Source organism: Rana temporaria, chromosome 3, assembly GCF_905171775.1.
Source record: "Rana temporaria chromosome 3, aRanTem1.1, whole genome shotgun sequence".
Lineage (NCBI taxonomy): Eukaryota > Metazoa > Chordata > Amphibia > Anura > Ranidae > Rana > Rana temporaria.
Window position 1 is genome coordinate 456,592,446 of NC_053491.1, and position 12,411 is coordinate 456,604,856.

Sequence of the window (12,411 nt, forward strand, 5' to 3'; positions counted from 1 at the left end):
CCCCAAATATCCATTCCAGACCCTTCAGGTCTGGTGTGGATTTTAAGGGGAACTCCACCTCAATTTGTTTTTTAAAAATGGCGTTGAGTTCCCCCAAAAATCCACCCCCTATGTAAATTGGTAATGGGGTACCCCTACCATTTCACGAAGGAAGTGTAAATAGTTGTAAAAAACACACCTGCCACCTGTCGTCCTGGGGTGGGATCAGAACCCCAGAAGCGACAGAATGAGCCCACGGCACAGCCAAGCTGAGACAGAGACAGAAATTCAAACAAATCAGCCTGGTCAGAGCTAACTAACTCTCTGACCCCCTCTAAATTTAAATTAGCGCCGGTTCTTAGAAGTAACCAGGCGCTACATGTGATACTACAGAAAATGAATGGCAAATGAGTGCAGCGCTAAGTGAACATGAAGTGTTAAAGCGGTTGTAAACCCGCATATAATTTTTTTTTTTTTTTTACACCTGCACCGCTTATTAGCTAATTATGAAATACTTACCTTGGAACGAGGTAGGTAATTCACCTGGTCCACGCCGAGCCGAGCGTGTCTTCCGGGTATCGCCGCTCCAGCGCTGTGATTGGCTGGAGCGGCGATGACATCACTCCCGCGCATGCGTGCGGGAGATTTCCTTTGCGGCATGGGTCGGCGGGGCCGGCCCTTCAGCCGAGGATCCCCCCTGCGCATATCGTACAGGTTTAGGAGATATTCTTTATACCTACAGGTAAGCCTTATTATAGGCTTACCTGTAGGCAAAAGTGAAAAAAGTGGGTTTACAACCACTTTAATAATATAATAAAGTGTGTGTGACCCCCCCCCTAAATATGTAAAGTGCTCAAAACAACCTCCCACTCCTCAGTAAAGTGCAAGTGCTCTCACCTTCACATAAACTCCCAATCATATGATATAGTAATCGAAATAAATTGATGAAAATTAAATAATATATAAATAATATACAATACAATTAATGAAAACAATGTGATTGTGAATCAATCAATTAATAGTGAAAAGTCCAATCTTTGGTGATGATAAACAATATTATAGTCCAATATGTGATAGAGAAAAAAAAACACAGATGCTGTGAAAACACCAATCTTCACTCTGATCCACCTCTGTGCATATGACAAATGGATCCCTGTGCACCCTCCATCAGATGTACAGTACCCTCACCCCAGAGCTTAAAAAAAAACATTTGTTATAATGGCCAATCTTCTAGGGTACTCCTCTTATCTTTCCTCCTTCCTTCGGCAGTTGTTTTCCCTCAGAACATTCCTTCCTAATGGTTACCAGATCCCTCCTCTCATATCACCCACAAGAAAGGTAAAAACTGAACATGCCACAAAGTTTAGACCGGTCGCATACTATTTTCTTATTGGGTGTTCCGAAATTGCAACTAGGACTTGTTACTATACTTACCTTGGGTTTATGCGTTTTAGTCAACCTACCACTAATTCCCCCAATACTACCCTCTGGAATATGTTCCATCCTGACTATCTCTGGACCCCCCCCCCCTCCCCATCACCTAGTTTAAAAACTCCTCTAACTTTTTGGCCATCTTTACTTTCAGCAGATCTGCATCCTCCTCGTTTAGGTGCAGTCTGTCCCTTCTATAGTACTGGTGACCGACTGAGAAGTCGGTCCAGTCCACCTGGAACCCAAACCCCTCCTTACTACACCAGCTCCTCAGGCACTTGTTTACTTCCCTAACATAGGTGTGCGCAGCCTATCGCATTATGGTGTGCACCCCAAAGTTCAAACACATTAATGCTACCTGCTGTCACAGGAAGGGGGCTCTGGGGGTGGGAGACAGCTGATTGGAAGCATATTTCAGTAAACCAAAAGGAGCTGCTGGTTTGATTTGGGTGGCACGTTACCTCTGTTTCTCCGCCGTCTAGGGTACTGGATGAGAGCTGTAATAATGTCCACACTGTAAGTATCTTTTCTTGTGCTTTATTACCCAACGGGGTAAAAATGGTAAAAGGTAGTAGTAGGTAAGATGATAGAAGAAATGGTAAGTAATGGATTTAGGCCATAACAAGGTTTCAGAAGCAGTCCTGCTTCCAACGACAACTTACGTCGCCACTCTAGCCAGAGTGGGTATACTGCATCTGGATAGTCCGCTCTCACTGGTCTAGCAGCCACAATGTCACTTGGAACTTTAGCAAAGTCTCTGCCACAGACCTTCCCAAAGAGCGGAGATGTTCTCGGTCCAAAATCCTTCTTAACACTGGATTAAGCACTCCTTTGCACAGCTTGTTTAATTTCAGATACTGATAGGCGACCTTCATCGTTCGGCTTCTTCCATCAGGACGTACAGCACGGGACAATTCTACAGCTGCAGACCCAGTCTACACACTGAGGCCGCAAAGCAGATCATTTGCTCCGAACCAACGTGGTCCCGGAGCTAGGAACGCTGCAACACACACACCCTGGCCAGGAGGGCCACACACGGGGGGTGGTGGGATGACTGCCCAGGCGGAATGCCTGCCAAGACGACCCCCAACCAATAGCGTGCGCCCCCTAAATACCCCTCCCAGCATGCACAGTGAGGCGATCAACCCTCCTGATTGGCTGCCGAGGAGAAATATCCACACTACCTTGACTCTACTGCTGCCACCTGCCCTAAAATTTAGTCAAACAAACACAGTCAGAGGCAACTAACTCTCTGGCCACCCTTTAAATTGACAGCAGCACCTGCTATGAAAGTAGCCAGGCGCTACACGGGTGTAAGTTGAACCTAGACTTTATTATAATGAGGGCCTTTACTCTGGCCACTGGCACCCCCAACCACCCACCTGGTGCTGCTCCTGGATAATGCTAATGCACATGGGGTGATTAGGGTGTGCCCAGGTACACCCGGCACACCCCGTGCGCACTTTTCCCTAATCTCCCTCTGCCTTTCTGGTGTGACTCGAGGTATCGGTAGTATTCCTGGAGGATATCATAGCGCATACTAATACTCAGTAAACTGTTCTTTTTTCAAAGATCGGTCTTTCCTCCTCTTAGACATGCTCCCTGATGTCTCAGGGTGTTGGCGTTGGGAGTCGCTGCTGTGGAAATTTGATCATCTGGCTGTGTGTGCCATGGAAAGCTGCCATGGATCAGAGCGGTGTTAGTGTGCAGTCATCTCACTCAGGATCCGGCCACGCCCCCCGCACTGGCATTTTAACCTCTTGCCGATCGTGCCATAGCCGATATACGGCTACAGCGCGGTCGAGTTATTCTGGGAGGACATCTATGGACGTCCTCCCGTTATCGCGTTTCTTGTGCGTCCCCTGTCCATGCTCGCCGGGTTCACGGAACCCTGCACAACACGGTTAAGGGTAAAGGACCAATGAAAACGGTCTTTTACCATGTGATCGCTCCCTCCAATGAGGGAGTGATCACAATTTAAACAAACAGGGGTCACAGTGAGGTCCATCTCTCTTCTCTCCTCACACCGATACAGTGTGTGAGGAGAGAAGAGATTACAGTGAAAAACAGTGAGTTTATTTCCTTTTTTTTGGACCACTACAGTGCCCAGAAGTGCCCTACAGTGCCACACAGTGCCAATCTGTGCCATAAACTACCCATCAGTGCCCCTAATGTACCCAGCAGTATCACTACAGTACCCAGCAGTGCCATCAGTGCCACTACAGTACCCATCAGTGCCATCAGTGCCACTACAGTACCCAGAAGTGCCACTAGTGTCCATCAGTGCCACTACAAGGCTCATCAGTGCCACTACAAGTCTCATCAGTGCCACTACAAGTTTATTCAGTGCCACATCAGTGCCACCAGTGCCCATCAGTGCCACCTCTGTCACTTCAGTACCCATCGGTGCCACCAGTGTCCATCAGTGCCACCAGTGCCCATAGGTGCCATTAGTACCACCTCTGCCGAATGAAACGAAATATTTTTTTTTTCAATTTTCGAAATTTCGAATTTCGCATTTTTCGAAATTTAGAATGTCGATGTTTTCGAAATTTCGAATTTTTGAATTTTCGAATTTTTGAATTTTCCAATTTTTCAATTTTCCAATTTTTCCGTTTTCGAATTTTTGAATTTTCGAATTTTCGAAATTTCGGATTTTCGAAGTTTTGTATTTCGAATTTTGGAATTTTTCAATTCGAAATTTTGAGTTTTTTATTTTTCAATTTTCGAAATTTCGAAATTCGGAAATACGAAAATATTCGGAAATACATTTTTTTCAATTTTCGATTTTTTCAATTTTCGAATTTCGAATTTTTACAATTTTCGAAATTCGAAAAATTGAAAAATTCGAAAATTGAAAAATGCCAAATTTGAAAAATTCCAAATTTGATAAAATTTTCGAAATTTCGATTTTCGAATTTTTCAATTTTCGAAATTTCGATTTTCGAATTTTTCAATTTTCAAAATTTCGAATTTCGAACTTCGAACTTCGTTTTTTTCAATTTTCAAATTTCGTATTTTTCAAATTTCGAATTTTCGTATTTCCGAAGTTTCGTATTTCGAATTTTGAAATTTTTCAATTTTCGAAATTTCAAGTTTTTTATTTTTCAATTTACGAAAATATTCTAAAATACGAAAATTTGGGAATACCAAATTTCCAAATTTCGAAAATTGAAAAATTTGAAATTCGAATTGAAAAATGTTTCAAATTTTGAATTTTTCAATTTTCGAATTTCGAATTTTTCAATTTTCGAATTTCGAATTTTTCAATTTTCGAATTTTTGCCTCTTACTAACTACCTTGGAATGTCTACTTTCCAAAAAGGGGTCATTTGGGGGGTATTTGTACTTTACTGGCTTGTTAGGGTCTCAAGAAATGAGATAGGCCGTCAGTACTTCAGGTGTGATCAAATTGATCAATTTTCAGTAATTGGCACCATAGTTTGTAGACCCTATAACTTTCACCCGACTAAATAATATCCACAAATGTTGGTTATTTTTACCAAAGATATGTAGCAGTATACATTTTTGCCCAAATTTATGAAAAAAAATTACTTATTTGCAAAATTTTCAGTCTTTTTTCATTTATAGCACAAAAAATAAAAAAACCCAGAGGTGATTAAATACCACCAAAAGAAAGCTCTATTTGTGGGGAAAAAAGGACGAAAATTTCATATGGGTACAATGTTGCATGACCGAGTAATTTTTCAATTTTCGAAATTTCGATTTTCGAATTTTTCAATTTTCAAAATTTCGAATTTCGAACTTCGAACTTCGTTTTTTTCAATTTTCAAATTTCGTATTTTTCAAATTTCGAATTTTCGTATTTCCGAAGTTTCGTATTTCGTATTTTTCAAATTTCGAATTTTCGTATTTCCGAAGTTTCGTATTTCGAATTTTGGAATTTTTCAATTTTCGAAATTTCAAGTTTTTTATTTTTCAATTTACGAAAATATTCTAAAATACGAAAATTTGGAAATACCAAATTTCCAAATTTCGAAAATTGAAAAATTTGAAATTCGAATTGAAAAATGTTTCAAATTTTGAATTTTTCAATTTTCGAATTTCGAATTTTTCAATTTTCGAATTTCGAATTTTTCAATTTTTGAATTTTTGCCTCTTACTAACCACCTTGGAATGTCTACTTTCCAAAAAGGGGTCATTTGGGAGGTATTTGTACTTTACTGGCTTGTTAGGGTCTCAAGAAATGAGATAGGCCGTCAGTACTTCAGGTGTGATCAAATTGATACATTTTCAGTAATTGGCACCATAGTTTGTAGACCCTATAACTTTCACCCGACTAAATAATATCCACAAATGTTGGTTATTTTTACCAAAGATATGTAGCAGTATAAATTTTTGCCCAAATTTATGAAAAAAAAATTACTTATTTGCAAAATTTTCAGTCTTTTTTCATTTATAGCACAAAAAATAAAAAAACACAGAGGTGATTAAATACCACCAAAAGAAAGCTCTATTTGTGGGGAAAAAAGGACGAAAATTTCATATGGGTACAATGTTGCATGACCGAGTAATTGTCATTCAAAATGTGAGAACACCGAAAGCTGAAAATTGGTCTGTTTAGGAAGGTGGTTTAGGTGCCCAGTTGTCAAGTGGTTAATATATATACCGTGTTTCCCCGAAAATAAGCCCGGGTCTTATATTAATTATGCCAACAAAAGACACAGTAGGGCTTATTTTCGGGGTAGGTCTTACCATGTAATGTGCTGTCTTCTCTCCCCCTCTCCCTCCCTGCCTATCAGGAATCCCCAGTGTAAACTGAGTTAAAATGCTTGTACAATCCTATAATCCACTCTATTACAGGAGTATATAATGTACAATGTGTGCGTTTCTGTAATATAATTGTGCCAAATACATTTGTTATAGCGCCGCTCTGCATTTTTGTTACCCGCCGGAGCTCTCTTCCCCGCAATTATATTACAGAAACACACACATTGTACATTATAAACTACTGTAATATAGTGGATTATTGGATTTTACAAGCATTTTTAACTAGGCTTATTTTCGGGGTAGGGCTTATATTGCAGCCCTCTTGGAAAATAACGCTAGGTCTTATTTTCAGGGTAGGTCTTATTTTTGGGGAAACAGGGTATATAAAAAAAGGTTTTCTGAGTTCATGCACATAGATGAAGATTAGAGGTTGCGTTTTAAACCACATAAAAATCACTGATCAATGTGGATACATTGAGAAGGCGCAGCTACTCACTAGTGTATTTTTCAGTCTGTTACCCAGGTAACATGTTACTAAAATCTGATTGGCTACCATGCATAGCTGCACCAGATTGCACCCTCCAGTTTTAGTAAATCAGTAACATTATCAATTAGGTAATAATAAAAATAATTGTGACTTTTTTCTACAACTCGTGTGGGTTTTTTGTTGTTTTTCCATTATTTTTTTTTTTACTGATCACTACACCAAATCTCATTTCACTTGTTTGATGTGGCAGTGCATGGAGTGGTATAGTTCTAGAAAGTACACTAAAGCCTCATATACACGATCCAAAAAAAAAAACGGATGATTATGTGTCCGATAACCGGATCGTGTGTATTGGGGTTCTAAGATCTGAGATTCTGAAAATGACTGCTGAGCTGCTGAGGACAAAGTAGTTAGCTTTCTGATAATACTTTGCACTGTTTGCCCCTCATTGCTGGCAATTTCCATCCATGGCATTGCTATTTAGAAGTGTGATGACCATGTTGACAGCTCTACTGCTACATGTCCTTAATTTAGGCATCTATGTTAAAACGGAGGTCCACAAAAAAATGGAACCTCCACTTTTCGGAACAACCCCCCACCCCCCTCCGGTGTCACATTTTCCACCTTTCAGGGGGAGTGGGGTGCAGATACCTGTATATACAGGTATTTGCACCCACTTCCGGACAAAGACTCCTGCGGGGGTCACGCCCCATCCCCTCCCCCCGCTGTCTTCTTGGAAACACACAGGTCCCAGAAGACAGTGGGGACCAGTTAGGATGCGCCGCACGAGTTGTGCATTCGCAGTAGGAAACCGGGAAGTGAAGCCGCAACGCTTCAGTTCCTGATTCGGCTACGGCTGCCGACATCACAGGCACCCTGGACAGGTAAGTGTCCATTTTTTTTAAGTCAGCAGCTGCAGTATTTGTAGCTGCTGGCTTTAATATTTTTCTTTTAAGTGGACCTCCTTTTTAACCACTTAAGCCCCGGACCAATATGCAGCTAAAGGACCAAAGGTGTTTTTACAATTTGGCACTGCGCTGTTTTAACTGGTAATTGCGAGGTCATGCAATGTTGTACCGAAACTAAATTTGCATCCTTTTCTTCCCACAAATAGAGCTTTCTTTTGATGGTATTTGATTGCCTCTGCGATTTTTATTTTTTGCGATATAAACGGAAAAAGACAGATTTTTTTTTAAAAAAATGAAATTTTCAAATTTTTGTTATAAGAAAAAATCAAATAAACTAAATTTTAGTCAAACATTTAGGCCAAAATGTATTCAGCCACATGTCTTCAGTAAAAAAAATTGCAATAAGCGTATATTTATTGGTTTTCGCAAAAGTTATAGCGTCTACAAACTAGGGTAAATTTTCTGGAATTTACACAGCTTTTAATTTATGACTGCCTATTTCAATTCTTGAGGTGCTAAAATGGCAGGGCAGTACAAACCCCCCCCCCCCCCCCAAATTTTGGAAAGTAGACACCCCAAGGAAACTGCTGAGAGGCATGTTGAGTCCATTGAATATTTGTTTTTTTTAGTCCCAAGTGATTGAATAATGACAAAAAAAAATAAAAAATTTACAAAACATTGTCACTAAATGATATATTGCTCACACATGTCATGGGCATATGTGGAATTGCACCCCAAAATACATTCTGCTGCTTCTCCTGAGTACGGGGATACCACATGTGTGGGACTTTTTGGGAGCCTAGCCGTGTATGGGGCTCCAAAAACCAAGCACCGCCTTTAGCATTTCTAAGGGCGCAAATTTTTGATTTCACTCCTCAATTACCTATCACAGTTTCGAAGGCCATAAAATGCCAAAATAGCACAAACCCCCCCCCCAAATGACCCCATTTTGGAAAGTAGACACCCCAAGCTATATTCTGAGAGGCATAGTGAGTATTTTACAGCTCTCATTTGTGTTTAAAAATGAAGAAAGAAAATAAAAATGTATTTTTGTTTTTCTTTTTTACATTTTCAAAACTTTGTGACAAAAAGCGAGATCTGCGAAATACTCACCATACCTCTCAGCAAATAGCTTGTGGTGTCTACTTTCCAAAATGGGGTCATTTGGGGGGGGGGGGGGGGTTTGTGCCATCTGGGCATTCCATGGCCTCCGAAACTGTGATAGGTAGAGAGGAGTGAAATCAAAAATGTACACCCTTAGAAAGCCTGAAGGCGGTGATTGGTTTTTGGGGTCCCGTACGCGGCTAGGCTCCCAAAAAGTCTCACACATGTGGTATCCCCATACTCAGGAGAAGCAGCAGAATGTATTTTGGGGTGTAATTCCAAATATGCCCATGGCATGTTTGAGAAATATATAATTTAGTGACAACTTTGCGCCAAAAAAATAAAAAATATTTATTTTTGCCGCAACTTGTGTCAAAATATAAAATATTCGGATGTCCTGAAGATGCCGATGAAGGGGAGATTTTCGATCAGCCGGAACCCTCCAATATCTCCCTGGGGGAGCCCGGCCTGGGGGCCAGAAATGTTGTGTTCTTTAATATTCCTCAAATCCAGTATAAGAATCCTTGGGTTCAGATCGTGACCTTCAAGAACATGACCCTGTCTCCATTCCTGCGGTTTTATTTAGACAACGGCGAGCAGGTTCTCGTTGACATGAAGGAAAAGAGCCACACGGAAATTGTGCAGCATGTGAAGAAGATTCTGGGGAAGAGCGAGGAAGTGCTTAAAGCCGAAGAGAAAGCCAAGATGGTGCTGTCCCACCCGGCCAACTTTGGCCCGAAGAAGTACTACTTGAGGGAATGCATGTGCGAGGTGGAGGGTCAGGTGACCTGCCCAGGGCTGGTGCCGCTGCCGAAGGAAATGACGGGAAAATATAAAAGTAAAAAGAAAGCGGAGAGCGCGGTGTGAGCCCCACCCCTCCCCCAAGCTGCTATGGATGAGTATGTCGAAGCCGGACTATTATTTAATGATCACCCAGCTCCAGAGTGCTCCTTACTCACCAGGACACATTCTTGTATAGTTACATTTGTATTGTCTGCCTGGATTGGTTGAATATTTTTCTATACTCCTGTTAAATTAAAAGTCATCAGTTCTAAAAAAAATATATATAAAATATTCCATGGACTCGACATGCCTCTCAGCAAATAGCTTGGGGTGTCTGCTTTCCAAAATGGGGTCATTTGGGGGGATTTTGAACTGTCTTGGCATTATATGCACAACATTTAGAAGCTTATGTCACACATCACCCACTCTTCTAACCACTTCTAAAGACAAAGCCCTTTCTGACACTGTTTGTTTACATACAAATTTTTATTTTTTTGCAAGAAAGTTAAGTTGAACCCCCAAACATTATATATTTTTTTAAAGCAAAGGCCCTACAGAATAAAATGGCGGGTGTTGCATTTTTTTTTCCACACACTATTTGCGCAGCGATTTTTCAAACGCATTTTTTTGGGAAAAAATACACGTTTTTTTTTTATTTTAAAGCACTGTATTGCCCAAATTATTGATAAAATAAAAAAGATGATCTTAGGCCGAGTACATAGATATCAAACACGACATACTTTAAAATTGCGCACAAACGCGCAGTGGCGACAAACTACATACATTTTTAAAAGCCTTTAAAAGCCTTTACAGGTTACCACATTAGATTTACAGAGGAGGTCTACTGCTAAAATTACTGCCCTCGATCTGCCCTTTGCGGTGATACCTCACATGCATGGTACAATTGCTGTTTACATATGACTCCAGACCGACGATTGCGTTCGCCTTTGCGCAAGAGCAGGGGGGGGACAGGGGTGCTTTTTTTATTTTATTTGTAAACTGTTCTTTCCATTTTATTTATTTTTTACCATTTTTATTGTTATCTCAGGGAATGTAAATATCCCTTATGATAGCAATAGTTAGTGACAGGTACTGTCTATTAGACCCTAGATCTATCATCTGCCCTCAAAGCATCTGACCACACCAGGATCGGTATGATAAAATGCTTTCCCAATTTCCCAATGGTGCTGTTTATATTCGGTGGGGGGACATTCCCTCCCACTGAATGTAAAAGCAGTCTAGAGGCTAATATGGCGGTAGGACTGCTTTTACATGAAAGCCGACCGCTGGCTGAAAAGAATGATACCAAGATGATACTTAAACCCGCAGGCATCATTCTGGTATAACCATTCAAAGTCCAGCAACATACCAGTACGTTGATGGTTCTTGTTGGACATGTATTGTAATCTTTTTTTTCATGCAGCCTGTTGGCTGAACGAAAAAAAGATTGATCGGTGGGTATGCCCACCATTAGAATACCTCCCTTCATCCACCCATTTCTAATGATGGGCATACATGCATCATTTATATATGCCGAAGCATGGGGGCATCCTCCTGCAAAAAAGTTATGCCGCGTACACACGGTCGGACTTTTCCACGGGCAAGCCTCCGTTGGAATTTCGACCGTATGTACGCGGCATTTGGAGCAAAATCGCTCCTCCGCCCATAATGCCACCATGCTCCTACAGCACTGGAGTCACGGCTTTATATATCGTGGGAGCAAACGCTGTTGCTGTCAAGATAAATAAGTCCGCGCAACAGCTGAATGGCGTACCTGAAAACAGTAAAGTAAATTACATACCTGAAAAGAAAGCATGAAAAAACATAATAACAATAAAACTTTGCAGAATAGAATACAGTAAAAAAGAGCAGAACAATAGAGAGAGAATAGAGAGGGAGAGAACAATAAAACGACAACTATTTTTGTTTTTTTTATTTTATATATTTTTTGTGTTTTTATTTTTTACTTAGAAAACGCTTCCAAAAAAAACTGTTAGCGATCTCAGGGATCAGGCATGTCTCTGCGAACGCTGCAGTTATGTGTGTTGTGTTTTGTAAGTGACAGTGATCGATCGATACTGCACTTGGGTGGGTTGGGCTGGGCGGAGGGGCAAAACTCAGGTGCTAGCGGGTATCTGGGCTGATTCCGCTAACAATGCATTTTTGGGAACCCTAAACTGCTGGGTACGCTAGTATAGATCTGATCAGATCAGGTATTGATCCGTTCAGATACTATACCACTAAGGGGGGTGTATGCTTTGCGCGTGGGTGTAACCTTGGGCGACGCAGACCGTAACTGACGCAAAAATGTAATTGATATCACCCGCCGGGCGATCAGGGGGTTAAACTTTTATTGGGTTATATACGGCGGGTGCCCTGATGCTATAAACAGCAAACTAACTACCGTAACCAGCATCAACCGTAACACTTATACGGTGATCACTGGTGAAATCAGGGGCAATCAGGGGGTTAAAACCTTTATTAGGTACGCTTTATACGCTTTATGACGCTTTATGACGCTTTATAAAAACCTGGCGGCGAACCTAAATAACTAAATAACTAACTGGCTAACCAGCGTCACCAGTAACACTTATACGGTGATCACTGGTGAAAGGGTTAACTCTAGGGGCAATCAGGGGTTAAAACCTTTATTTAGAAAATGTATGGGGGTACCTAATGCTATAAAAACCTGGCAGCGAACCTCAAAAAATAACTAGCTACCAGGCGGCACCAGCGACACTAATACAGCGAACAGAAAAACGATCGCTTAGTGATGCTGGCAATAGGGGGTGAAAGGGTTAACTCTAGGGGCAATCAGGGGTTAAAAACCTTTATTACCCTATTTATTAACCTTTAAACCCTCTGACGCACCCTCATACGTCACTGGGAAAGACCGGGAAAGACCGGGCTTTCCCAGTGACGTACGAGGGTGCGTCAGAGGGGGCGGGGTCACGTGACGGGTGGCCGCTTCCCCTATATAAGAAATGTC

At 41.2% G+C, this 12,411-nt stretch overlaps 1 protein-coding gene across 1 annotated transcript; it reads left to right on the forward strand.

Moving 5' to 3' along the window:
* Positions 1 to 1,968: 1,968 nt before the first annotated feature.
* Positions 1,969 to 9,700, forward strand: LOC120930576 (28S ribosomal protein S25, mitochondrial-like). The gene is made up of 2 exons (XM_040341751.1): positions 1,969 to 1,978; positions 9,043 to 9,700. The coding sequence occupies exons 1-2, from the start codon at positions 1,969 to 1,971 to the stop codon at positions 9,504 to 9,506; spliced, it is 474 nt and encodes a 157-aa protein (XP_040197685.1). The 3' UTR covers positions 9,507 to 9,700.
* The last annotated feature ends 2,711 nt before the right edge of the window (positions 9,701 to 12,411 follow it).